At 44.6% G+C, this 26,507-nt stretch overlaps 4 protein-coding genes across 4 annotated transcripts; 2 read left to right on the top strand and 2 right to left on the bottom strand.

Moving 5' to 3' along the window:
* The first annotated feature begins 2,474 nt into the window (after positions 1 to 2,474).
* LOC310809619 (glutathione S-transferase 3, mitochondrial-like) lies at positions 2,475 to 4,825 on the top strand. The gene is made up of 6 exons (XM_083676974.1): positions 2,475 to 2,586; positions 3,160 to 3,288; positions 3,415 to 3,488; positions 3,606 to 3,663; positions 3,778 to 3,850; positions 4,175 to 4,825. The coding sequence occupies exons 2-6, from the start codon at positions 3,172 to 3,174 to the stop codon at positions 4,342 to 4,344; spliced, it is 492 nt and encodes a 163-aa protein (XP_083533100.1). The 5' UTR covers positions 2,475 to 2,586; positions 3,160 to 3,171; the 3' UTR covers positions 4,345 to 4,825.
* Positions 4,826 to 4,962: 137 nt separating this feature from the next.
* LOC310814287 (uncharacterized protein) lies at positions 4,963 to 9,391 on the bottom strand (the record flags this gene model as incomplete). The annotated part of the gene is made up of 5 exons (XM_083683604.1): positions 4,963 to 6,464; positions 6,710 to 6,873; positions 7,114 to 7,434; positions 8,435 to 8,746; positions 9,382 to 9,391. The coding sequence occupies 5 exons, from the start codon at positions 9,389 to 9,391 to the stop codon at positions 6,414 to 6,416; spliced, it is 858 nt and encodes a 285-aa protein (XP_083539730.1). The 3' UTR covers positions 4,963 to 6,413.
* Positions 9,392 to 10,485: 1,094 nt separating this feature from the next.
* ipo13a (importin 13a) lies at positions 10,486 to 19,757 on the top strand. Its single transcript, XM_083675806.1, has 21 exons — positions 10,486 to 10,641; positions 11,397 to 11,522; positions 11,948 to 12,639; positions 12,811 to 12,951; positions 13,741 to 13,882; positions 14,068 to 14,234; positions 14,360 to 14,480; positions 14,704 to 14,851; positions 15,184 to 15,365; positions 16,208 to 16,234; positions 16,413 to 16,547; positions 17,000 to 17,152; positions 17,399 to 17,479; positions 17,566 to 17,703; positions 17,807 to 17,903; positions 18,025 to 18,077; positions 18,172 to 18,238; positions 18,566 to 18,624; positions 19,004 to 19,093; positions 19,323 to 19,504; positions 19,617 to 19,757. The coding sequence occupies exons 1-21, from the start codon at positions 10,573 to 10,575 to the stop codon at positions 19,711 to 19,713; spliced, it is 2,967 nt and encodes a 988-aa protein (XP_083531932.1). The 5' UTR covers positions 10,486 to 10,572; the 3' UTR covers positions 19,714 to 19,757.
* Positions 19,758 to 19,900: 143 nt separating this feature from the next.
* fzr1b (fizzy/cell division cycle 20 related 1b) lies at positions 19,901 to 26,031 on the bottom strand. The gene is made up of 14 exons (XM_083675794.1): positions 25,853 to 26,031; positions 25,063 to 25,275; positions 24,807 to 24,908; positions 24,553 to 24,616; positions 23,309 to 23,436; positions 23,102 to 23,184; positions 22,726 to 22,909; positions 22,487 to 22,552; positions 22,195 to 22,297; positions 21,908 to 22,089; positions 21,553 to 21,786; positions 21,212 to 21,316; positions 20,799 to 20,891; positions 19,901 to 20,528 (listed from the first exon to the last, which is right to left on the bottom strand). The coding sequence occupies exons 2-14, from the start codon at positions 25,153 to 25,155 to the stop codon at positions 20,487 to 20,489; spliced, it is 1,479 nt and encodes a 492-aa protein (XP_083531920.1). The 5' UTR covers positions 25,156 to 25,275; positions 25,853 to 26,031; the 3' UTR covers positions 19,901 to 20,486.
* Between the last annotated feature and the right edge of the window lie 476 nt (positions 26,032 to 26,507).

Here is a 26,507-nt window from a genome sequence, read left to right as displayed (position 1 = left end):
TTAGAGACTATTTCCCCTTGTAATAATCATATTCACGTAACAATGGTCTTGGTTGTCACATTGTCATTCTGTTCATTTGTGCGTCGTTGATATTATTATGATTGGTTGCTCTCCATGAGCGTGCGGCTGTGCCCTACTCTCTCTGAAGCTGAGTCGCAAATGAGAGGGGGCGTTATCGTCCTGTGTGCTCACGAGTTACATCAAGTGTGTGTGGAGATAGAGGAGCTAAAGAATGCAAAAACTCCAGACCAGCAGTGATCCACAGCAAAACAAGTGTATAGTTAACATGTTGTCCCCTCCATGTGTGAATTGTTGACAATTATTCAAACGTAGACTGAAAAGTTGTACTTTTCAGTATTTAAAATTCAGATAATGAATCAAATGTATTTGATTCATTATCAGGTTATTTGAAGGCAATCCAACGATTTGAGGTAGGCTGAAAAGTGACCGGAGCTTGCTTATTTTCATTCATTCATCATTCATCATTTTCAAGCAATATCTGAAAACAGTCAATTGGATAACGGTGCGGTATGAAAAGGGTTGTACTCTCCGCTTTGCACCATATTATGACGTTTTTAATGACAACAACCTATCACTTTAGCCGCACCGTCACGAGATGTATCGGCGTCACCTCGAAACTCCTACGGATCTCTATGGTAAAACGCAAATGGGCCAATCAGTGTAATTTTGTAAATGCTGTGTGTGTGTGTGTGTGTGTGTGTGTGTGTGTGTGTGTGTGTGTGTGTGTGTGTGTGTGTGTGTGTGTGTGTGTGTGTGTGTGTGTGTGTGTGTGTGTGTGTGTGTCTGTCTGTGTTGTTTGAGCATTGGATGTTGCTAGATTGGCCTGATTAGAGAAAGATAAACTGAAACATCCCCTTGGTAAGACCTGAGTCATTTTCAAAGCTGCAGAGTTGTAAACTGAGAGAGCTAGTCTGTACAAACACATGGGCCATAAAAATGTCTGTCTGTTTCACTGTGCAGTATTGTCATAGGAAAATAATCCCACATGAGCCATTGAGGTCAGCCAGCTCCTCTCCTAGAACAAGCAGACATTGGGATGGATTCCCAGTTGCATTTCTCTCCTCTCTGCATGACACATAGCCTATTCCTGCATCTCTGTGTAGGTGTTGAAGTGCTGATTCAGACCCGGCAAGAGGGTGGGAGGACAGATGTGGTGTTGGAAACATGCCAGTCAACAAGACCTTATGCTCACTGACATGGGAAACATGGCATGAAATTAAACCTGCTGCATGCTCTCATAATTCTGTGTCATCATCAAAAACCGAACAATGAGACATGAAAAATATGAGTGCATTTGTCTATACTTTCCATAAGGGAATAGTCTGTTTTTTAGATCCAAGACCTCTCCTAATATTCAGAAATTGCACCTTCAGCTGTTTAGTTAGCATACAGTGCCATCTAGTGATGAAGTATTGTTACATTACTCCTACCACTAGTAAAACAGGATTTTCCACCTCCCCATTCAATAAGCCTGGGAACATTGAATTTTGCTTGCATGAAAATGCTGGTTCCAGGCTACAGTAGTGTTTTGGTGTTCTAAGGACATTTGGCAGTATTGAGGAGAAATAAATAAATTGGTTCGGTGACATGTCAGTTGGTATTAGACAACTCCAATTTAAATGTTTTGAAATAGGTCTACTGTAGCCTACCTACTTCTAGAAAATAGTATTACATCATAGGTAAAAACTGTAATGAAAACATTAAGTGAAATAGATAATAGTTGGTATAAAAACACTACAAAACCAATGACTAAATTGCCAATTTGCCATACCTTTGTCTTGATTATTGATAATTCAAGTGTAGGCTTGGTTATATATGATTACTTAAACTATTAACAATAATATATTATGATTGTAACCCTGTGCGTTATTGTATTTCCTCGCCCCCGTGTGTTCAAGTGATACAGTAAGATCATCTAAAAGTAAGGGTTGCACAAGTAACGATTAATCACTGGTTAAGCAAACACACTATGAATGGCACTCGATGAATGGAATATAGGGGCAGTAAAACTAGTACCAGATAAGCTTGATGTAATACCGTAATAAACTGTCACAATGACTAGGCTAATGTCAGACATGCCCTTCTTTTGAGTGAGAAATAAAATGCAGGATTAGAGCCTGAGATGTTATTGGGCTCTATAGATATCTTTTTATCGCCCTGCCCTGACAAGACTCAAGATTGAAATAAGGAAAAGAGCAACTGAGTTTTACAAAACAGGCCTACAATTACAAAGTTAGGCTCTATTCAATTGTCAATCTTAAATTGCAATAGACCACATCCACTCTAACACATTATGGAATCATTACAGTCATTATATAGACTCTACAGCTAATACATTAAACTAATTTTCTATACATTTACATGATGATTAAATATATGTAGGCTACAATTGTGAAATCCAGAAAATAGACTGGCGAAACAATAGCCTAACCCCAGTCAAACTCTTACCCACTGGAGGAGTCACGCCTTCCAATGCATATATTACGCAACAATAGGAAGTATAACCAGGACAGAGTAGGTTACTTTCGATAGCGTTGCGAACACAACATAGATCTTCATTGCCAGGTAAAAACTAACATTTTACAAGTATATTGTTTATTGGCCTATTGTTATTATGGATATATACTGTATTATGGATAGTAGATTTTGGCTCCTCATTTGCCTGGTCGGTAGAGAAAGTGAATGCGTATATCTGTGCCACTTTACAGTGCGAAAAGCCGTGTTACTCAATACAGTTATATGATATTACTTGTAATGCATAGAGAGCTGTGTTGATTTCAATTAAGGGATTTGTTTTTCACAGCCAGCGAAAATAAATTGTAGCTCTATCCTTGATTCATAACATACATGTCAAAACTTCTGTATCAGGCTTTACATCGGTTTACGCCAGGAGTAGGCGTTAGTGAATGATGATGAGTGATTTTTACTGCTGATTATTATAGTTCTTACAAAGCAATACAATTGACACATACATTATTTAATCATAAACATTTAATTGTTAATGAAATATGGTTTTAAAATGCCTATCGTTCTTTTCCTAATTTGGTTGGACTTTGAACTTCCATGTACTTGCCTATCTGCCGAAATGCGACCAATTAGATCTGATTGAAAAACTGAATATATGTGTTTTTTTTGTAGATCAGTGCCAGAATGGTTGTGCTGTCTAAGGAGTATGGTCTTGTGGCGCTTACTGGGGTTGCCAGCATGGTCATGGTAACCCACCTCGCCATGAAAGTTGGAAAAGCCCGCAAGAAGTACAAAATACATGTGAGTGAAGGGCTCATACAGCAAAGAAAGCTGGGATTGACATGACATGTGCCCACAGTTTGTCCTCATCCAAAGCTAAAACGGAATTAAAGAAGTTTAAACGTACATTATGTTTCTGTTGGACAGTATCCTCAGATGTACAGTGATCACCCTGAACATGGGAATATCTTCAACTGCATCCAGCGTGCCCACCAGAACACGTATGTACAGATGTAACATCGCAGAAGTAGGAGATAGAATATGTTTTGCCATATAGAGCTAGCATATTACTTATTCAATGAGGTCAACCAGTACATGTCGTTATTATGTCTTTACAGGCTTGAAGTCTACCCTGCGTTCCTTTTCTGTCTTGCTGTTGGTGGTCTGCATAATCCTGTGAGTTTATTTATTTTTTTACTCTGTTAGAGTTACATAACCATCACCAATCTGTATAGTGAGGAGCTAGTTGATTACATTGTTTAGCTTTGTCATTCATTATGTGTGTTACAGCGGCTAGTCAGTGGTCTTGGAATGATATGGATTGTGAGCAGGGAGGTCTATGCCTACGGATACTCCACTGGAGGTAAGAGAAGTGAAATACTGTACATGTACTTTTTGGCAATAAACTTTTCCAATCTTATAAGCCTTATCCAGATGTTATGAATGAAGAGCTTCATTTCCAAACGCTGTATCCATTAGCCAAATGTTTGTTCCTGTGACATTTATCATAAAAAATCTTAATAATCAAGATTGATTACATCTTCAAGAATATTCTTATTATTTAAACAAATAACATGACATGGCTACTGTCAAAATACTGTACATCATAAAGGGTTTTATTTCACAGCAATAAAATACATATTAGGTCTTGTGAAGATATTTTGATTGTTCTTCCCATTCCTTTCAGATCCTAAGAAAAGGATGCGAGGGGCATTTGGGAACCTGGCTATGCTTGGCATGATGCTGACCACAGTCAACTTTGGCAGAACCCTCTTGGGCTGGTCAGGGCCTAGGATGAGGGGGCCTGGGATGAGGCCATTCCCCACTCCTCTCCCACCCTCCAATCCAGCCATATAACCTTATATAAGGTCAAACCCAAAGAAGCTGCCATTACAGGAGAGGAGACTCAGGGAGGTGCAGAGAATGAGAGAAGAAAAGGATCCACTTTTCTCAAAATCAAATTCTTGATTTGAACATTCCTTAAATGTAGAGAGCTTAGAACTCAACTTCCTTACTTCTGCAAAGCGGACAAAAGCTTATTGTGCTATGCACAAGCCATGTGTTCAAGTGCCATGGCAAATTATGGTTAAGCCAAACATTAAATATCATACATTGGTTTGTGTTATAATTTTTGGGAGGGGAGTGTGATCTGGGTGGAAACCATATGTACTAGACAAAGGGTGTGCATTAACTGAGGGGTCAACTGAGGGGAATTGTGTTTGAGGTGTGTTAAAGGTGTGGCTGACCTGACTTGCACAGACTGGTTTGAGCTGTAATGGTGTTCAAAGTCCACATGACACATTATAATAATAAACCTGGGGATTCTTTTGTGTTTAAACTGCAATCCATCACTCACTGCAATAAAGTGAAACAGACATAAGTAGGCTTATACTCAATGAGACCAAGATAACTACAAAGTTGTGAATCACTGACTCATAACATACTGTATATTCATAAGCAACACAGTAGGAGGGTTTCAGTTTTATTATCAAAGACGAACAAGTCCTAGGTCACTTCCTACAGTTAACCCTGCAACTGTGTATCAATCATATAATCACTTTTGGCACTTTACTTAAATAAATCACGAGTAACACTTCATAGGTAAGTATTGTAAATAGGGTGTGTTGCAGCATGTTTGTATTATACAACAAAACATGTACTTTTTTTCAGATTAGTATCTATAGAAATGTAACATAACATATCATAATACTGTACACACATTACCCTATTCCTGCAATGAACATCTTTAAAGGAGTATTTTCTGAGACAATTAAAGGTAATTAAATTGTCCAAAAACATTTACTCAACTTATACATTTGTTTTTCTTTAAACAAATAATTGATACACTTTGCATTTACAATTTGCTAATACTATAACTCATCATTTGTGTTTAACTCATTGTTTACACATGACAGTACCACTGTGGTGAACTCAACAATACAGATCATAGCAAAGTGTTTCCATACAGCTTTATTCACTCTGGGCTGTCATTGGACAGGTATGTGCCCTCCTACTGGCACACTCCACGCCCACGAGCAGTAGCTTAGACATTTAGTACATTTCAAACATTTGGTAACTTAGGACATATAGTTGAACAAAGCAATATGATGTATTATGGGCGAACCATACCATTTAAATTCAAACCAACTTTTGAGGTAAGGAATTAGCATCTAAGGTCAGTGGTGGTGACCTCTCTCTGTTATGATTACAACCAAACAAATGAGCTCTCTGCTTATACCCGCTTACGGTTTTTTTATTACATTGAGTTTTGATTACAGAAAGTTTTATAACTGTCTGTCAAGTAAGACAAAGGATGGTGGGTTTTCCAAGTTGCCTAAGTCCTTGTTAAGACAACCCAACTAGGCATTTTGGTTTGAAAGAGCACTTTACTCATATTTGGTCAGTGATCACATCACAATATTCTCAGTGTGGTTTTCTGGAGACTTGTGAACATTCAAATCACTTGTTCAGATCCTTTACAGCTAGCTTCACACTGCCCACTTTCCCTTATCATGGAACCTGGCTTGACATGGTGTTTTCAGAACTGTTTTCGTCTCTGATGGCAACTGGAAACTGCCGTTGAGCTCCCCTAGGGGGCGATGTGACTGTGTCTATGTCACATTAAAGTGCTGTGCATTCAGGAGGGGTCACTAAAAGGTAACTTGTCTCAGAGAAACAAGAAGGCTCCCCAGTGCAGACAAAACATCCCAGTGCTTCAAAGAGAATAATAAGGCTTACCTACTGAAACCTCTGATTCAAAGGGTTTAGGGTCTTTTCAGAACCCCTCTCATTGTTTCACAGAGCACAATCCAACAGGAAACTGCGGATAAGCGAAAACATGGGGAGCCAATATGGACGCTGACGAGGGCCTCTTGGGTATCTGCTTTGTAGCAGTAGAAGTAAAACTACCTGTTGAGAGGTTTCCATCAATAAGTGTACTGGTATCTGGAGAGCGGTGTGTCCTCCATCAAGTCATCCTAGACAGGAAGACAAACAAGGATGAATGTAACATTTCGCCATTTTCAAAAGTTGTTACTTTTTACTGAGAGGCAAGCAACACCCTTTAGACGTGAATTACACATGGTTGGCTACATATTACACTCACTAAGTCGGGGCTCTGAGATTAGCTGCATACAGTAAGTATAGAAAACTCCTTGGTATATTCCACATTAAAATTGTGTGACACAAACAAACTGTATGCATCTGATATGGATGGGCTCACCATGGGTAGGTCCTGCAGTCGATGGAACTCCGGGTGGTCGGCCCGTTGGCGGAACTTGAGGAAGAGGACGACAGAGATGATGGCCGTTGTCACGATGAAGACTGACACCAGTCCGGCCAGCAGTGGATCCAGGGGAGAGCTGCGGTAATGTGACTGCTTAGAATCTGGAACAGCCAGAGATTTGAACAAGAGGAGTTGGACATTCATTTTGATGCAGCCCTGAGTGGATGTGTTGATGTTTTTATTATTTTCTAAATTCTTCACAAGGGAGGCCTGTCCTTTAAAAATACATTACACCAAAGCACAACCTCAACACGAAGTTAAATTAAACTGACACACACATACTGTTCATTAGCACCCACGTACAACAACACCCAGACACATACTGATGTTTACCACCTTACCCTCATCTCCAACATTGAGCTCAGATGGCACCTCCTGACGAGGTGTTCCAGCAGGGGCATGTGGTGGGGCCGAGGTCTGTGGGCGCTCTGTCGTGAGGGGCTGGGTGGGGGCCGGGGTAAGGGCCGTCGGTATGCTGGGAGAGTGGGAGGTTTGGATCGGTGTTGAAACATGGGGTGGAGGGGTAGTATCTAAGGTTGGGGGAGTAGAGGTTGTGAGGTGCTCTCCAGTAGAGGGTGTAGGGCCCCCTGGAGTTGAGGACACTCCTTCAGATGCCGTGGTGCTCTTCAGAGGGGGTGTGGATGAGAAGGTGACTGGAGCTGCTGACAGAGAGAGACAGAGAGAGAGAGAGAGAGAGAGGATACAGAGGAAGGAGTCACAGACTAGCTGTAGATGCTGAGCTCTTTTTTTATTGCATCCTAGGTCATAAAGAATTCCTATCTTCTGAATCATTTTTATAAAACGAAGAAAAGAGGATGAGAGAAAGAGTGGGGGATGGGACAGAGAGAGGGAGAAATTAAGTGAGAAAGAAAGAGAAACAGAGGGAGTGGGAGAGATAAGTAGTGGAAGAGAGAGAGGGAGAGAGGGAGTAGGAGAGAGTGAGTAGGAGAAGGAGAGAGAGAGTGGGAGAGTGAGAGAGATAGCGAGTGGGAGAGGGAGAGAGAGAAGGAGAGGGTGTGAAATCTTGACTGTGTTATATCACATTGTGTGTTTATTTGGAGCGGAGCGGAGGAGGCATCAGGCAGGCAGACACACACGCAGCATTGACAAGGAAAGTTATATTTGTCATCCTGTAAGAAGAGACCTCCTGAACCATGTTGCCACATCCCCCATCTAAAGTCTGTGATCCCTCTTGCCAAGGCACAGAGGAGGCCACCACAGTGCATACCACGACAGAGGGGGGTGAGGAAGACCCTCCACCAAGCGGAGCGTGAGCCTCTGTGTTTGCAAACAAGCAGCTGTTCCAGGCTGTGCTCAGCCCATTAGATAAACAGAGGCACAAGCTGCACTCAGTTCTACAGAGCAGAGCTGTTATTATTTCTGGGTGACCATGAAGAACATAACACAGCTGATAAAAGTCAAGGGTTGAGAGGGAAGATAGAGCAATAGTATAAAAACACCCAATAACGAAATATCAAGTATGGCACCTGACATTTCCCACTGCATGGTGTTATTCCTGTGCTGTCATTTCAGTTTATTCCTCAGGCAATGTTAAGGTCAAGCTGCAAGCGACATACCAGGATTGATGGTAATACACTTTCAATACACAAGATCAAACTATGATAATGAATACTAGACTTTTCTTTTGATCATCCTGATTACCTGAGAGAGAGATGCTGATGTTGTCAGAGCTGGGGGTAACATTGTTGACTGTATGTGCATGTGTAGGATGGGGTGTGGTCATACGAGGGGTTATGGCCATGTCACTCCTGTCATCGCTGTCTCCAGCAGTCTCTGTTTGCCTGTAGCCCTCGGTAACCGCTGGTTTTGTTGGGGCTCCATCTGGATCTGATGAGGTTTGACTGGTAGGACTAGGCGATGGCCCTGGGACCCCATTTTCAGCAGCCAATGATAGGATGGGGGGTGCAGTGGACACACCCTCACGCTGGACGAGGGACGTAGGAGTGCTCTGACCTATAAGGAGAAGATGTATGTCACTATAATATACAATAAAAAAAAAGGTTCTGGTTGTCCATTTTGTTGTGAATAAATGAGGCACTGAGAGACATTACTAAAACATCTCTGGGAAATGATGGGAGAGTAATTTCATTACAGTGGTTTCCAGGGCAGCTGCTCTGTGATGTCCTGTAGAGTCAGCTGGTGAACCCAGATCTGAACATACCATAATGGGCCAACTCAATTACTGCAAAAGCCCTCTTTGGACCTCTCTTGTCATGCTATTTGACATTGTCATGCATGACTAGTCTGTTTAACATGCTTAATTGATTATTCATTTTTGTCTGTTATGTCTTTCTATGGCCTGTTGCTTATCTCGTGAAGGCACGTGGCTGTTCCCGAGGCAGGGCAACGCCATTTGACCTCCCAGGCAGTCTCTTGTTGGCGATGATAATTAATACACTAGATCATGTGATACTTCAACCCCCTGGACTCCAAGTTGTGAAATATTCTCAGTGAATAACACTACACGAAATAATATCTGTCGGCACAGCGAGCCAAATGAATATAAATAGAAAAAACATTGAATTTCACTCGAACGGATGCATCACTTAATAAAATAGAAAAAGTAATAAGCGCATGAATAAACAGACGATCATTCATGGTTGGTGCGTCGGAGACAGGCCTATTTGAAGAACATACCTGGAGGTCAGTAAGCATTTAGACAGTTTTAATTAAATTAAAACAGCCTATGCTACATCTATATGCCTATGCGTAATGACTGGTGTATAGCCCAACAATCAATGGACAACGGCAAATATCAGATAACATTAGGCTAATAAGCTATCCAAATTAATGTTGATTGTCTATCTGTCAACCGAATATCATGTGATGATATCAAAGCAAAATGACGAGAGCACAAACACATCTCTGCCCAGCGGAATATCAATTCTAAACAAACCCCACGCGGCGCTGACACCTTACCCTTTGTCTGCAACGCTGAGCTGGTAAGGATCACCAACGCACAAAGCACTAGATTAATTTCAAATTTCATCTCATTTGCTGCTTTCCGTGAATACGATGACAAAATGTTCAATGGCCTTTCACACCAGCTCTGATCTTTGCTGGAGATGTTCTTTCCGTTACGTTATTTGACAGCAGCGCACATCATCATCGCTAAAAATACCTTGGGTGGTAGGGCAGGCAAGAATGGGTGGGGTAGGATAGATTATGTGACGCGCCCAGCTCAGTGTAAAAACTCCAGTCCTCTGGGCAACAAAGTGTCAAATGTTTCCTCTTGCTCCGGCAGGGTCTGTCGGTGTAATTCAAAGCCAATAATGTATCACCGTCCCTCCATTGGGCATGCCCCTCTGCGCGTTGTGGAGGCGCACCCCACGCACGGGCGTAAGGCGCGCGAAACGAATTTGGGACGAATTTGGGAACGCTATGTCTTTGCAGTTATTTGATATAACATGTCCAGCTACTGTATTCTAGATACCTAGAACAGTTTGGAGAAAAACTGACATTTTATCAGACAGCCTGCTTCTGAACGATAACCTACATGTTGCTTCAAGCCTACCTCCAGAGGTCAGTGTTTCGACCGTACAACATACAAGTAAAATATATCAGGCTATAATTCGATTTATGGTCGCTGGTCAATAGGTGTCACAACAGGACAATGAATGCGGTCAACTTCGCCTTCCAATAATGAACTTATTTTGACCAGAGTTAAGTTCTCAGAGAGAGTTTCATCAGCAGCAGAAAAGGAGAGAGCACGGTCGGACGCACAATAGGATCGGACTGCTATTGTCGAGTTTCCGACAGCTTGCTTCACTCACCCGGGGATGGAGCCAACTGTCAGCCCGGCGCAGAGCCCGGAGTCGTTGGAGTTAACAGTGGAGAACGTCGAGACGGTGAGACAAGACTAAAAGACGCAGTGATAGCAGCATGATTACAATAATCTCTTATGCTATTTGAATCTCATTGTTTTAGTAGTCTAAGTTTGGACGCCTTCGAAACAACTTTAGAAATAGAGCCCTATTATATGAACAACTTGATCAGGGCAGCAATAGTTCCTAACTTTGTATTTTAACTTTTAACTTCATGTAATAAAGAGTTTCGCATTTAATAATGCTTTAGGCTTTTTATCACTGAATTATTTCACAGATATACATACATATACATGACATATTTGGTGATGGACATTCAAAGTCCTATCTAACCCCTAGTAAAAGAACAGGTCAGAGACAGTGCAGAATTTAACATGGGACATTATTGAGAGGAAGGGGCTGTTGTAATATGATAGCAGCAACAAGCATTTGCTGTGCTAAATATAACCATTACATGTGCTTGGGATTAGTCACTATTGGCAACACTCAGACTTGTGTTTTTCCCCTCAAGCAGTTGGTTATATTGTGTCTATGGTAGGCCTACACCCTCATCTTGCATTCTTACCAGTGACATTTAAGCCTTCAAGGACACATCATTTCATTGCAGCCTTGCAGCACAAAACCAGATACTCCTGGTATTTTTCTTTCCAGTATATTCTGACAAATGCAAATTAAATATTGTACTGTATGTAGGTACTGTAGATATCTGTGCATTTACTTTGAAAGTTATTGAGAAATGTTCACTCCTTTAACTCTGATCATCCTATGGGTCCCCCCAGGCCCTCCACCAGCTGTACTATGACCCAGACATGGAGCATAAGAACGTGGCCCAGAAGTGGCTGACCCAGGCCCAGGCTTCCCCCCAGGCATGGCAGTTCTGCTGGGCTCTGCTCAGTCCAGACAAGGTCAGCTCCGCTCTGCAGTCCCATGCATGCAGCACTATCCTACAACACTCAACCAATACTTCCAATTCATTCATGCTTACACTCCTCTCCACCATATCAATGCATTTCAGAAAATTATTTGAATTGGGAGGACGGTGGTTCTCCAATGATGTCGCCTCACTGAGTACATGTTATGCTGTTATCTAAACAGTTTAACAGTTTATAAACAGTTTATAAGTCATTTTTGTATGTGGGTTAGGGTTAGGTTTAGGGTTAGGGTTAGGGGTTTCATTAGATGTAGGCTACCAACCAATCACAATACCCAACACAACACTTCAGCAGTGTCAAGGGGCTGAATGTCTGACATTTTGTATAGCTAACCTTTATAGTCTTCCTTTCAACGCTAGCCCTGTCCCCTACTCATTTTTATGGTACTGTCAACACAGCTCCCTGAGATCCAGTTCTTCGGCGCCAGCACTCTCCACAGTAAGATCTCCCGCCACTGGGGCGACATCCCCACCGACCAGCACCAGAGCCTGAAGATGCAGCTGGTCTCCCACATCTCCCACTTCGCCTCCGGGCCCAAGATGGTGCTGACCCGGCTGTGTGTGGCTCTGGCCTCCCTGGCCCTCCACACCATGCCCCAGGCCTGGCCCCAAGCTGTGACTGATATGGTGAGGATCTTCCAGCCAGAGAAGCCTGGCGATGAGGGTGGTGGTGCTGGTGGTGCTGGTGGTGGTGGTGGTGGTGCGGGTGAGGGTCGGGATGGTGGGGAGGCGGAGGGGGGGAACACCCATGCCCACTGCCTGGCCTTGCTGGAGCTCCTCACTGTGTTGCCCGAGGAGTTTCAGAGCTGCCGCCTCCCGCAGGCTCGTCGGGCCCAGCTGAGAGAGGCCTTGGCTGGGGAGTGGACGGCTGTGTGTCCCCTGCTACGCCAGCTGCTCCAGAGGCAGGACTCCCCCAGCCAGGTGAAGACATGGGTGCTGCGTTGCCTCTCCAGCTGGGTGGGGCTGGATGTACCCCTGGGGGAGAGCGGGGGACTGGTTCAGGACTGTTTTGCAGCGCTGGCCGACCCAGAGCTCTTTGACACAGCCGTGGAGACCATTGTCAGCGCCATTTCACAGCCGGACTGCCAGAGGTTAGGCTAGACACAAATACACACACTCTCACACATACACACACACTCACAGATATAGACTAGAGAGCACTAGACATTGACACTGACACTATGTATCTATGTGTTTGTGTGTGTGTGTGTGTGTGTGTGTGTGTGTGTGTGTGTGTGTGTGTGTGTGTGTGTGTGTTTCAGGTATACTGATGCTCTGGTGAATTTGATGCCCCTGGTGCTGGGCCTTCATGACCAGCTGAAGGCCGCCGTACGGGACGGAGACATGGAGACATCACATGGGATCTGTCGCATTGCTGTCGCCCTGGGGGAAACACACTCCAGGTACACACACACCCCAATCTCTAGTCTCTCTGAGACACAGTAAGATATAATTTACCATTCATTTATTTCACCAGTTAACATGGCTAGCTTGTATCCTTGCATTTCAGAGTCAGACGTTCTTTTGTTTACCTTTGTTAGCAACTTCGGTGCTGCAGCACGACGCAGGTTTGTTTACACTCGTGAGCGGAATATACCACTTTGACAGTTCGTCTTGGGGAGGGGGAGGGCTGGGATAAACCATTACTGTAAATTACAGTAGTTGGCAACCAGAATGCGCAGGCTGTATTCTAACAGTATGTTTTATGAGTGCTTTTCACAGTGATTTTTTTTAATGTTTTTGTAAATGAAATATAACTGAGTATAACAAAAATAATTCAGTAGATGTTCAAACTGTGTCACAACAAGTTAGATTGAACAGCAAATCACTGATATCAATATGCAGTGCACTGAACATGTGAAGTTCTCATTTGGCATAGTACAAGTAACTGCACATAAAATAAATAAATGTTGCTCTATCAATGGAGATGATTTCAGGTAATTATTGAGATATTTAATGCCTAATCAGCATTCAGATAAGATCAACTTAGTGTATGTAAACTTCTGACCCACTGGAATTATGATATAGTGAATTATAAGTGAAATAATTTGTCTGTAAACAATTGTTGAAAAAATTACTTGTGTCATGCACAAAGTAGATCTCCTAACTGACTTGTCGAAACATATAGTTTGTGAACATGAAATCTGTGGAGTGGTTAAAAAATGAGGTTTAATGCCTTGTGTGTGTGATAGGACTCTATTGGGGCAGGTGGAGCACTGGCAGGGATACCTAGCCCTGGTCAATATGATCCTGTTCTGTACTGGCATCCCCGGGCACTACCCAGTCAACGAGACCACCAGCTCCCTCACTCTCACCTTCTGGTACACTCTGCAGGTATGGCGGGGGTGCGTGTGGTGTTTGTACCTGTGAGTATGCTCGTTAACACTCCAAAGAAACATTGTCACTGCTCCTCAGTACATAGTAAAGGTGGTTACATTTTGTAACTCTTGTTGTCTTGGTCATATAGAGACAAACCCAAGTCCTCCAGCACTGTAGAAGTATTTATGGGTGTGTTTCAGGATGATATCCTGTCCTTTGAGGAGGAGAAGCAGGGGGTGTACCTGCAGGTCTACAGACCAGTGTATTTCCAGCTGGTGGACGTGCTGCTCCACAAGGCCCACTTCCCCTCAGAGGACGAGTACGCCTCCTGGTCCTCCGATGACAAGGAGCAGTTTAGGATCTACAGGTAAACAGGAAGTTTAGCATTTACAGGTTACTCGAAAGTGTAGGATCTACAGGAACGGGTGGGAAGAATTGATTTGAAGGTATTGTTTCTCAGTGATGTATTTTCAAGTATGTTTTCTGTCGTAGAGTGGACATATCAGACACTCTGATGTATGTGTATGAGATGCTGGGGGTGGAGATTCTCAGTAACCTCTATGATAGGCTGGGCAGACTGCTGATGGACACTGAGCGACCAGCGCCGTGGCAGGTCAGTTCTGCCCCTCTCTGAATGAAAACCACCTGTAGAGTTCCCGGCCCTTTCTTTCAGCTTTACTGTTACTGCGCTATCACTATCTTTCTGAATCTATTTTACTACATGTCTGTCTGTGTGTGTGTGAGTGTGTGTGTGCGTGCGTGCGTGTGTGTCTATGGGTCTGTCTGTGTGTGTCCTCCTCCTCTCTGTTCTCCCTCTCCAACTGTTTTCTGTCAAGGACACGGAGGCCCTGCTCTTTGGCTTCCAGTCCATAGCTGAGACCATAGACGTCAATTACTCTGATGTCATCCCGGGCCTCATTGGTTTGATCCCACGGATCAGCATCAGCAACATACAGCTGGCAGACACTGTCATGTACACCATAGGTACTTAGACAGACCTAGTTAGACTTTCGTCATATCTATCCACTGGCGAACAACATTATCCCATTCTACTGGATCTGCTCTCTCATTCTCTCTCCCTCCTTGTCTTTCTCTCTCTCTGTCCTCACTCTCCCTGAATCTTTTGATTCTCTCTGTACCTTACTCTTTCTCTTTCTCCTCCGCCACTTTCTCTCTCTTGCTCTCCCCCCTCTCTCTTTCTGTCCCCCCCCCCCCCGTCTGTCCTCCCTCTCTCTCTCACTGTTCTGACTCCCTCTCTCTGTCTTCCCTCCCCCCTCCGTCTCTCCCCCCTCCCTGTCTCTTGCCCTCTCCCGTAGGTTCCCTGGCGGAATGGCTGGCAGACCACCCGGTGATGCTGGGCAGTGTGTTACCCATGGTGCTGCAGGGCCTGGTGAAGGCAGAGCTCTCTGTGTCCAGCGTGTCCACTCTGAAGAGGATCTGCCGAGAGTGTCGCCACGACCTGGCCCCCTACGCTCATGACATCATAGCCGTGTCACAGGTCAGATGGGGCCGCCCAGCCGCCACCTCTTCATGACATCATGACTTTAGAAGCCAGTGAACATACATATGGATGTGTACAGTCGTTAAGTGTCTACATATCTGTAGTTTAAGTGAGTTTGAAATGTTCTAATGTTACGGTCAGAGCTAAGGAACCCAAGCTCAGGACACAGAGACAGGGCATGTGTATAAAAGAATCGGGTTTTAATGAGGGAATAGAGGGGAACGGAGTAGCAGGGTGGAATGGCAAGCAGGGTAGGGTAGCAGGGCAGGCAGGTAGACAGGGCAGGCAGGCAGGTAGACAGGGCAGGCAGGCAGGTAGACAGGGCAGGCAGGGCAAGCAGGACAGGTAGACAGGTAACATAGGCAGGTGAGCAGGCATAAACCGGGAAGTGGTCTTTTAGCACAGAGAGAGTTAGACAAATACTTAGACATAGAAAATCTACAGAGAACTAAGCGCTGCAAAGGGGCCGAGTGTGAAAAGACACCAAATGATCTGGCGATGAGTGGATGGGAAGCTGGGGGGTTTAAATACAGCAAGGTGATGAGATGATGAACCGTAGGTGTGTAGATCAGGCAGGTGGAGATGATGACGTGAACACGATAGCTGGAGCCTGGAGCCACGTCCACACACGTCCACACACGTCCACACACGTCCACACACAAACACACACAGACAGACACAGAGAGACAGGGGAGAGAGACTGGCACAGGCTAGGTGGAAGTGGAGGGCGTGACGTCTAATGTCTTGTGTTTGTGGAGACCTTGATACGCTCATCAACATCAGGCAGGGTTGTCATTCTTAGGTCTTTTTCTGAAACTCATGCCAAGTTGTTTTCACAGGACGTGCTTGTCAAAGAGATACACAAGGTCAGTGAAAATCCCTCCTCATTAAACTGTGAAAAAAAACAGCCATTCGACTAGTCTTGCCTGGGAGTATACAACTGAATTCAAGATTGCGTGTGTGTGTGTGTGTGTGTGTGTGTGTGTGCGTGTGCGTGTGCGTGTGCGTGTGCGTGTGCGTGCGTGTGCGTGTGTGTGTGTGCAGAGCAGCCAGTGCATGTGGCTGATGCAGGCCCTTGGCTTCCTCCTTTCTGCCCTCCCCTTGGAGAAGATCCTGGGCAGCCTCCAGTCCCTCATCACCCCCCACGTCCAGAGGCTCGACACACTGGCCCACCAGGAGGTAAGAAATGAGCAGCACATTACACATCAAGCCTAACTGATGAATAAACTAACTAACAAACTAATTAAATGCTAGGGAGCCTATCTACAGCTAGGGAGCTGGGAGCCCATAGCTATGGGATCCAGTCAGGGAGCTTATCCACAGCTAAGGGGTATCTTATCATATCAGCTAAGTTCAGTGGAGGCTGGTGGAGATAGAAATCGGAGGATGGGCTCATTCATAATGCAGGGCATTGTTCTATGTAGTTGTTTCTCTCTCTGTGACGTTAAGTGATGTGCAGTATGTGTGTTTGGTTCTGTTTCTATTACACTTGAGGCCTTGTCGTGGACTGTAAAGTAAATATATCTCAAGGTTTTTCCAACATATTTGGATTTGTGGATCTCATGCAATGCAAATGCAATCCCAATGTATTCATGCTGTCCCCCCCCACCCCCCCCTCTCTCTCTCTCTAGCCTGACCCCACTAACAAGCTGTCTATCATACACATCCTGGGGATGCTGTCCAGCCTGTTCATCACACTGGATGTCAACAGACAGGTCGATGGCTCAGAGGGCACCAGTCATGCCAGACCCACCACAGGCCAGGACAGCCCCAGTCACAACCCTGTGAGTCCACAGTAACCTCTCTCCCCGGGAGAGTTCAGATAAACACCATCACTGGTTGGATGATGCACTTGTTTTGCGCTACATTTGGACAGCGGAGGCTGGTGGAGGTAAAAACAATCTGAGGACGGGCTCATTGTAATGCATGGAACGGAATGAGGAACTACAAAGAGCCTATCCTCCGATTTCTACCTCCACCAGCCTCCACTGTATTTGGAGTATGGTGTCATGCATTCCCACATCTCACAGGTGGTGGTGGTGCTACAACAAGTCTTCACTCTGATTCAGACCATCCTAAGCAAGTGGCTGAATGATTCAGAAGTGGTGGAGGTTAGTGTGTACTTCAAAGTGTATATTGTTCTATGTAGTTGGCCCCCTCTGACTCCAACTCTCTCACAGCACCTCTTCTCCCCCAGGCGGTGTGTGGGGTGTTTGACAAGTCAGTGAGGACGCTCCTCCATGACTTTGCTCCCATGGTGCCCCAGCTGAGTGAGATGTTGGGTCAGATCTATTGCGCCGTCCCACAAGCCTCTGCTCTAGACCTCACGCGCCAGGTGGGTTTCAACACACGCCAGGCATCCAATCAGATCCTGTGTTCAGCCTTACACATTGACAACAAAATGTTGTAATCAATTATTGAAATCCCTGTTATTCTAGATGGTTCACATATTTGCAGGGGAGAAAGACCACTTCCCTCCCATCCAGGTCCTGATTGAGCTGGTCACCTCCACCACACTCTCCATCTTTCAGCAAGGTAAAGCCAGACGGAGTCCTTTAGTCCTTAAACCAATTGATTCTCACATCCTCCAGCTCATATTGCTATAATGATTTGTGTTTTAAATGTTATATTATTTTCTAATTCCTCCCTATTCTAGGTCCCAGGGATCACCCTGATATTGCAGAAGCATTTATGCTAGTCCACACCCAGGTTAGTTTGATTCATATAGTCTGTTAAATTATGTACAGTATCTATGTCATCTACAGTGTATCTGCAGTGTATGTATGTGGCTTTTACTCCACAGGTTCTCAAAAGGAAGCCTGATTTCTACCTTTCTGACCGTCTTGATGTTAAAACACTATTTTACTGTGGTGAGTATCACTGCATGTACAGTTGTGGTCAGAAGTTTACATACACTTGTAAATAACATGTATGTCATGGCAGTCTTGAGTTTCCAATAATTTCTACAACTCACTACAATGTGACAAAATCTGCTGGGTCAAAAATATACATACAGCACCTTGAATTATCAATTTTGGTGATGCAGAAAGTTGTGTCAATCAAATTTGCTTTGTGGCATGGCCTCTTAACTTCTGACCACAACTGTACCTTAAACTTGACCAACATCTTTCTCAATCAAGAACTCAGTCAAAAGGTTTAGGGAGCACTGCATCTACTCTGGTATCTTATCTTTTCAGGGGTCCTGTCACTCAAGTTCCCGGAGACGCCAACAGTGAAATCAGCCTGTTTATTCTTTGTAAGTTGAAATAAGCTGACACCTCCTTTTTTCTTGAGCAGTGGAGGCTGGTGGAGGTAGAAATCGGAGGACAGGCTCATTCTAATGCATGGAACGGAATGAGCAATGGTATCAAACACAAACACGATACTATTCCTGATTCTGTTCCATGCATTACAATGAGCCCGTCCTCTGAGGGTGAGATAATGCAAGTGAACAACAACTCTTGCTGTAGACTCTGCTGGATCTGAGGTTAAGATATTCTAAACACTACACTGTCTATTGAGATGCTTTCTCACACATACAAACTAATCACTACACTCCCATAGTTTGGTACAGTAACTCAACACTGCTATGTGAATTTGCTGTAATTCCTCCCCCCCCCCCCACACACACACAGACAGAGTTGGTCCCTCACTGTGGAGACATCCCCCCCATTGGTCAGGTGTTGCAGAGGGATGGCAAGCTTCTCGTGACGTCCATCCTGGAGGTGAGAGAGGGACCGGTATCTGTGAAAACATAATCTCCTCAGCTGGCCAAGGAAAGGGATCATCATTTAGTCATTCTAATGACAGTGATGAATAAGCACAAATGACTCATTATGATCAAGTGTAATTTGAGCTCTTTTCTGTCTATCCTGACCAATCATGGTCAGTTATTTTGAGGACAGCAATGAATGGGAATAATGGCACAGTGTTTTTCTCCCTCATTGTGTCCAGGCAGTTGGAGGCCAGTCTCCCCGCAATCTGACAGAACACTTCTCTGAGGTGCTCTTCTGCCTGAACAGACATTGCCCTGCCCTTCTGTCCCAGTGGCTGAAGGAAGGACTACAAACCCCAGAATTCCCTCCGACCCATGTGTCCATGGAGCAGAAGGAGGCATTCAGTCTGCAGCTCCTCAGGTACACCTTCAACACAGACACTGAACCAAACACACTCAGGCCTATCCCAATACACACAGGAGGCTTTAATGGCTGTGTCAGTGACCTTTTTATCCTATTCTGTCCCTCTCAGAGAACAAACAAACAAGCGGCGAGTTAAGGAGATAGTGAAGGAGTTCTCTCTTCTGTGTCGTGGCCTCCCTGGAACTGGATATTCTACAGAACACTAATGTCTCTCACCTAGACAATCCCCTAACACCCGTAATGTGTGGGTGAAGATATGATGTTGCTACCAATGAATCAGTGTGGATGGTTGCACAAGCTAAGACTTGGTTGAAGTGTACAATACAGCAGTCATTTTTTTTAACAAAACAATGTGCAAGATGCAACAAATGAACAACAATAAACACAACAAGAGACTTTGCAGCTGCATGAGCAGGCTGACTGTATTAGTGTACTCATTTATTATGTTTTTGCTGTTGGATACTGTGGTCATAATTCATAATACACACATTATCAAAATATAGAAATTCCCCAGATAGTGCCCCATGTCCCAGGCCTCTCTCTCTCTGATGGCACCAAAATGAGAGGGTCCACATAGCTTATACTCTTCTAGATGTATACCTCTGCTAATAGAATTAAACACATTTTGGACATCCACAACAGAAAAATAAGACAAGAGTCACAACCTTGTATACTGACAACAAGTTCTCACTCTTAGGCTGTTTTTGCTTTTTAATCAATGACTTGAATTGCTTGAATTCCCGGGATCAATAATAAAGTACTTATCTATCTATCTTTTGAGGGACAGCGGCTGCTGTTGGAGGTTGGCGCTGTCCTCAGTAGAAAGGCGTGATTGAGTAGTTCGTAGTGATGGTTGGTGCACCCGGTGATGGTGTAGTGATATTGTGGGGGGGGGGTCTATGCAGGGTAGGGGGGTAGTACAATATGTCCATTCATTGTCTGCCATGCCCCCCACCCCCCCATCCTCACCCCCCTTTCACTATCGTATCCTTGTGAAGAGGTTCAGCACAGACTTGGACTCCTGAACGAGGAACACAAACAATGATTTGGAATGACTGAATGTGTCACATGATTACAAACACGTACAATAGCAGTGCATGCCATCATTTTAATCATTGTAAATGACATAAAAGTGACTTATCAAATTGAAAGGAATAGTACCTCGTTATACATCTCTAGATGGATCGACACATGTATAAGATCCTTAGAACAAGGTACAATTGAATGGAATTCGGAGGGATCCTTTATGTTAATTGTGTCCGTGATCAGATTGTAATAGTGGATACTGTACCTTGGTACAGCGTGTTTTACTGAAGACATTCCAGAAGCGTAGTGTCTCGTCCCCTGCACCCGTCACAATGGCCTCGCCGTCTGGAGACACAGCCTAGTGGAGGGGGGAGGACGAAGACGAGTGTGTAACAGAAAGAGGGAGTTCAGTGCTCATTCTACCTCCATTTTCACTATAAAATCGGTTGGGGACATTTTATTTACATACAGTACCAGTGGAGGCTGGTGGAGGTCAAAATCGGAAGACGGGCTCATTGTCATACATGGAATGGAATGTGGAATGCATTTCATACCATTCCTCATAACGTTCCATGCATGACAATGACCCCCCCCCCCCGTCTACTTCCACTAGCCTCCACTGTACACTATATTGCACTCCTTGCATTCCCCTCCACCCCTCCTCTCATCCTGTCTTACCAGGTAGAGCACCCTGTAGGAGTGGCCTGTCAGCTTAGCCACCTGCGTTAGTGAGGGGTACTTCCACACCAGGATCTGGTTCTGAGAGTAGCCGTGGGTGCTCACCTGAAAGGCATGACCAATCAATCGACGATAAACCCAAAAATATTCATTCATTCCTACTGGGGCTATGGATTTGATTGGACTGGGTCTAGAGACATGAATTTGTTTATCTAATGTGTCATAAGAACCGTTAATAGACTTAGAATGAGTCGCAACAGCAAATAATTGGAGAACCATTTGCATAATGCTACAGCCGTGTCTTGGTATGGGTCTGGTAGTTACAGTAGTAAGTTCCTCACCAGCTCGTTGGCATGTTTGGACCAGGCCAGATTGCAGACCTGGGACCCCGTGTCGGTGCTTTGCAGTGCCTGGCCCGTCAGTGTGTTCCAGAAGCGCAGGCAGCGGTCTGCCGTGCCCCCCCCTGAGGCCAGCAGCCCGTGCTGGTGGGGGGACCAGGCGATGGCCTTCACGGCTGCCAGGTGGTCACTGTACTGCTGCACCGGGAGTAGGCTGGAGCTGTTCCACACCAACAACTGTGGCAGAGAGTTCAAGGGCAGAAGCAAGGGGTGAAATGGGGCTGAATTAGAGGGAGTGTGTGTGTGTCGGGGGGGGGGGAAATTGAACGAAAAAGGCTGAAAAAGTGTTCCTCGTCACCTTGTTGTCGTTGCCCCCGGAGGCTAGGTGCTGGTGGTCTGGGGACCATTTGAGGCCACACACCTCCTGCCTGTGACCCTGGAGCCTCCTCTCAGCAGAGGGAGAGGTGCGCACATCCCTCTGGAGGATCACTCGGTCCCGGCTACCTGACGACAGCTGGTCCCCATTCCAGGCCAGGGCTCCTGGACAAAGAGAGAGAGAGAAATATTTCATATAAACATGCGCGTACACAAAAAAAACACACAGATATCAAACACATCTACAGCCCCTATCCCAGCATTACTGACCCACTCGGGCTGAATGGCCTTCCAGGCTGGTCAGCTTTCTCCCTCCTGCTGCATCCCAGATCTGAACGTAGCCTTTATGGGTTCCCACGGCAACCAGGCTGCCCTGAGAGGACGAAAGACAATGCAAACAATTACAATTTACATTATTTGTATTGTGCTGCGTTCATATCAACAAAAAAATTATCCAACCAACCACCTTTCTTCATAGAAAGACTACTTGTCTGGTGGATGTGAAATGGAGTGAAATGGAATGGAGTGAGTGTGTGTACATGCAGGACTAGCGTCAACTCACCCTTTCATTCCAACATACTGACGTCACCGAGTCCCCATCCACCGATAGGTCACACAACCTAGTCACCTGCCAACAAAAAGATGGAAATTCAGCCAATAACACTTTTTACCCTCTACTCCAACCAAGTGATAATCAAACACGTTGTCCTAGAATCTAGGACCTTGATCTTATCACCCCAAACACCTGGTGAGGGGTTTTGTATTGACTCAGTGAACAGTCCTGACTGTAGCCCCTCTCACCTGGCTAGTACAGGCACTCCACAGGTAGACACATGCCCCCAGCCCCACGCTCAGCAGGTTTCCTGCCGACCAGTCTACCAGATTGAGGTAGAAGTCATCTTGCAGCTCAGGGGCGTCCAGCACCTTGAAGGGGATCTTGGAGATCTTGCGGGCTGGCTTGCGAGGGGAACGAAGGAGCTTGTGACTGTAGAAGGGGTAAGGGGTTGATGGTAAAGATCAGTGACAAATGTCCAAATTCGACTGACGTTTATGACAATATTGGAGTGTAGTGCATTTGCTTAACCAAGTTTATTGAATGGACAAATCTATCGATGTAAACTGTGCATTTGCTACATTTGACCCATTAGTCAGCAATCGTTGAATGAGTCGTTCATACCTCTTGTTGCTGAGTGGAGAGAGTGAGTATGGAGAGACATCATTTCCACTGTCAAAAGGCACTCTCTTAGTGTGGACAGTGTACTATGGAGAACAGATACGCAGAGTCAAACCTTCATCTACAATATGGCCCTTGTAATCCCTTCCCTATTTACAATATACACCCAGCCCCCCCCCCAAAAAAGGCCTATGCTGGGGTCCCTCTCACCTTGAAGAGGCTGTGTGTGTCCTGGGAGAGGACGGTGTGTCTGCAGTCGTCAGTGTGGGGGTCTGGAACAGTCTCTATTCCCGCCCCAAGCAACTCATTCCTCAGCAAGGCAGCATATGCCGCCGCATCTGCCAAAGAGGATGAACAAATAGTTTTCACTGTGAAAATCTGGGAAAAGAGCATACTGGGTTTCAGTTTAGGTCAATTTCACAAGAAAATGATGATGATAGAAAACAGTTAAGAACAAGTACACAGTAAACATGTTGTCCCCCACGAATGATGTAGCGCCCCTCTATAAAAGGAGAGTGATGGAGAAGCCTGTGAATGAAGAAAGACGTTTATTCATAGACTTTTGACTATGACACTCTGGTTGTCTCTGATATACAGTGGTGTTCACATTGCGCACAAGGAGGGCTTTTCTCTCGTTGCGATCACTTTCTGTGACCAAAGAGAACAATTATTTGGGTGCCATTAGGCTACCATCTTATTAACTCTATTGATACTGTAGAAGACGCCTTTACTTCAAACACACATTTTACCAATTGGCTAAGACAAAATATTTGCACAGGCAAATTATTTGGTTACAAATGCGACTGGCTATAAACCTAGGTTACACAATACTGGTTTCCGTATTGATATATGCCAAGTTTTTGTATTAAATTATGCTGCATAACAGACTTCACTCACAAAATATTCTTCACAAATTCGTTAGGCTATAGGCTACACTCCTACAGCTGCATTCGTAGCCAGACTGAAAAGTTACCAGAACGTGTAGTGCTTATTTGATTAATTATCAATTAACGTTTTGCATTGATCTCAAAATGTTGGTAGGCTATAGGCCTATTGCATTCGGCTTACACTCCTAGTATTATGACGTTTTTAATGATGAATTGGTGTCACCACAAAACTCCTAAACAATCTGGTATGGTAAGATGCATCTTTCACCATAGTTTTGTCAACATTGGGCCAATCTGTGTAATTTTGTAATTTCCGCATCTGTATGACAAGACCCAAGTTTCATCAAAATTGTTCCAGTGGTGTTGGAGAAAAAGCGTGTGACATACGAACGGACAGAGACCGAATCATAGTCCCCTCTCCTTCATCGGTGGGGGACAATTACTGATTCACCAGGAAAAAGTTCATCACTGCAATAAGAAATGTGGGGCAACAGCCAGAAATGAAGCACACCATTGTCTGCTGAAAAACAAAGGGGACCTGTCATCTGAGAGGTGACAGACACAAACCTTTCCCAGTGTCTGAACCAGCCTCCTTCGACCGGTGGTTCTGGTTGGGAGATCGACAGTTTTCCTGAGGACAAACAGATAGTTAATGAATGTGTTAAACGTGACAGTGAATCTGAATCAGAATCAATGGTTGTGTTAAACCCACATGTGCACAATAGACATATTAAAAAGACTGACAGAGAGGAGGAGAAAGTCGTTTGTGATATTGTACTGTATGTATGTATGTATGTATGAAGAAACAGAGTATGGCTCACATTGGCATAGTGGAAGTTGATACTCCAGTTGCTTCCAGCACGGGTAGGAATGTATCGGTCTCCTGACTTGACACTGACAGGACTGCAAGTGGCACCTCCCGACTGTGATGGAAAGAGTGTCAAAGTGTAAAGACTGATTAATCTTAATTTTACCCTTTTGATAGTTGTAAAAGACAATGCATTACAGCTTGTCTTTTGGGGGGGAGCACTCATACAGTATCAGTGTCTCAGTGGCAGGACTGATCTCACCACTCACCTTCGCCAGCTGGCCCTCTGGCAGGTTCTGGTGATTGATTTGCCTAAGCAGACGTCTCTCATAGTCCTGGTCCATCACTACACACACAACCATAAACCCTCTGTCCAGTGCCAAGTGCCAAATGCCAGGCCCCCCACCCTCCCCCCGCCCCCCTGAGACTGTCACACCCCCTGGCTCAGTCCACAGATGGAGACCCCTGGTGGCCTCCCATCCCTGGGGAGAGAAATACAGAATCAGCAAAGTAGAAAGATGCTAGCTAACTAATATGGCACTGATCCTGAGCTGAGTATGCTAGTGTCAGGATAAATCTGAATGTCATACAATAGGTGAGGATTTTGCCAAACACATTGGCTGGCTAGCTCAGCTGTCAAACAAACTAGCTAGAAACCTCTCTCATTGATGTGCATGTTGACATGACAGCCATTAAAACACATTGTCTGACATAAAATAACCCTTAAATTATTGCAATAACATATTGTAACGTTATTAGCTAGCTGGCTTGTTCGGACCAGAAACACATCTGATGTGATCTGGCAGCTAGTAATAAGATAAATAAACAATAAGCAATATGTGTAGCTAGTTACTAGAACATCTCTGCTTAACATAGAAAATAGCTACTTGGCTAATTTAAAGGGCTGTGCAAAACGTGTGCCGATGTCAGTCACACGGTTGTCATGGTATCATTCCCCTGCAAACAACTAATACCAAAGCTACAAACTAGCCAGCTGGCTACCAAATTTGCAATCAGCTGACGACACACACATACAAGAAGATACAATATCTGTCTTACCTACTCGCCAACTCAAGTAAAAAGCAGACGCATTGTCAAGCTTGGTTTACAGCAGACAACCCAATGCCTTGAAAATGCCACTGGTAATCTGGATTTTGTTGACGTTATCTCAATGTCATTGATGATATTTTCAGATTTTTTCCTCAAGATGTCAGCGCCATCAAATTGCCATCGCAACACTTCGGTGTTGTTTATGTCTGAACCAAGATGGCGAAATCAGCTGGACTGCGAAAAAAGCGCAGCAGCGCCGACTCGTGTATTTTATGCGAAATTGTTTTTGGGGGGGTGAATTGTATCTGACTAAAGTTTCATGACAAGCAGTAAAAACACATGCATCCATAGCTATTGACTCTGATGATGGATGTGCATGTAGGCGTTCTCTCACTGCCACACATTCCTTAATGACTGATTGTGCAGAAAGGTGGACGGAGTGGGCTTCAAAAACTCTCTCCCTCTCTGATTACTGAAAAAAGAGAATCAAATTGAAATGGGATCTGCAGTGAGAGTCAAAGAGTCGTACGTCCTAGCTCTACTGTGTAACTGATGCTTATAGTAAATTATTATTTATCCAGATTGGTCTCATCGAGGGGGACGACGACGACGACAATGCAAACAAATTACAAATAGACACATATTACAGACACACATACATTAC

This window comes from Argentina silus (assembly GCF_951799395.1).
Source record: "Argentina silus genome assembly, chromosome: 1".
In the NCBI taxonomy this organism is placed as follows: domain Eukaryota; kingdom Metazoa; phylum Chordata; class Actinopteri; order Argentiniformes; family Argentinidae; genus Argentina; species Argentina silus.
Note: the sequence above shows the minus strand (reverse complement) of the source record. Positions and strands in the feature narration are given on the sequence as shown.

Excerpts from the sequence above, each read along its gene's own strand:
- LOC310809619 (XM_083676974.1), top strand. The coding sequence starts at position 3,172 with ATGGTTGTGCTGTCTAAGGAGTATGGTCTTGTGGCGCTTACTGGGGTT. Across the intron at positions 3,289-3,414 it reads GCAAGAAGTACAAAATACAT|TATCCTCAGATGTACAGTGA; the intron begins GTGAGTGAAGGG and ends TCTGTTGGACAG. Across the intron at positions 3,664-3,777 it reads TTGGTGGTCTGCATAATCCT|CGGCTAGTCAGTGGTCTTGG; the intron begins GTGAGTTTATTT and ends TGTGTGTTACAG.
- ipo13a (XM_083675806.1), top strand. The coding sequence starts at position 10,573 with ATGGAGCCAACTGTCAGCCCGGCGCAGAGCCCGGAGTCGTTGGAGTTA. Across the intron at positions 12,952-13,740 it reads CTGGGGGAAACACACTCCAG|GACTCTATTGGGGCAGGTGG; the intron begins GTACACACACAC and ends TGTGTGTGATAG. Across the intron at positions 17,704-17,806 it reads CTCTAGACCTCACGCGCCAG|ATGGTTCACATATTTGCAGG; the intron begins GTGGGTTTCAAC and ends CTGTTATTCTAG.
- fzr1b (XM_083675794.1), bottom strand. The coding sequence starts at position 25,155 with ATGGTTGTGTGTGTAGTGATGGACCAGGACTATGAGAGACGTCTGCTT. Across the intron at positions 23,185-23,308 it reads ACACACACAGCCTCTTCAAG|TACACTGTCCACACTAAGAG; the intron begins GTGAGAGGGACC and ends TGTTCTCCATAG. Across the intron at positions 22,910-23,101 it reads TCTCCACTCAGCAACAAGAG|TCACAAGCTCCTTCGTTCCC; the intron begins GTATGAACGACT and ends CCCCTTCTACAG.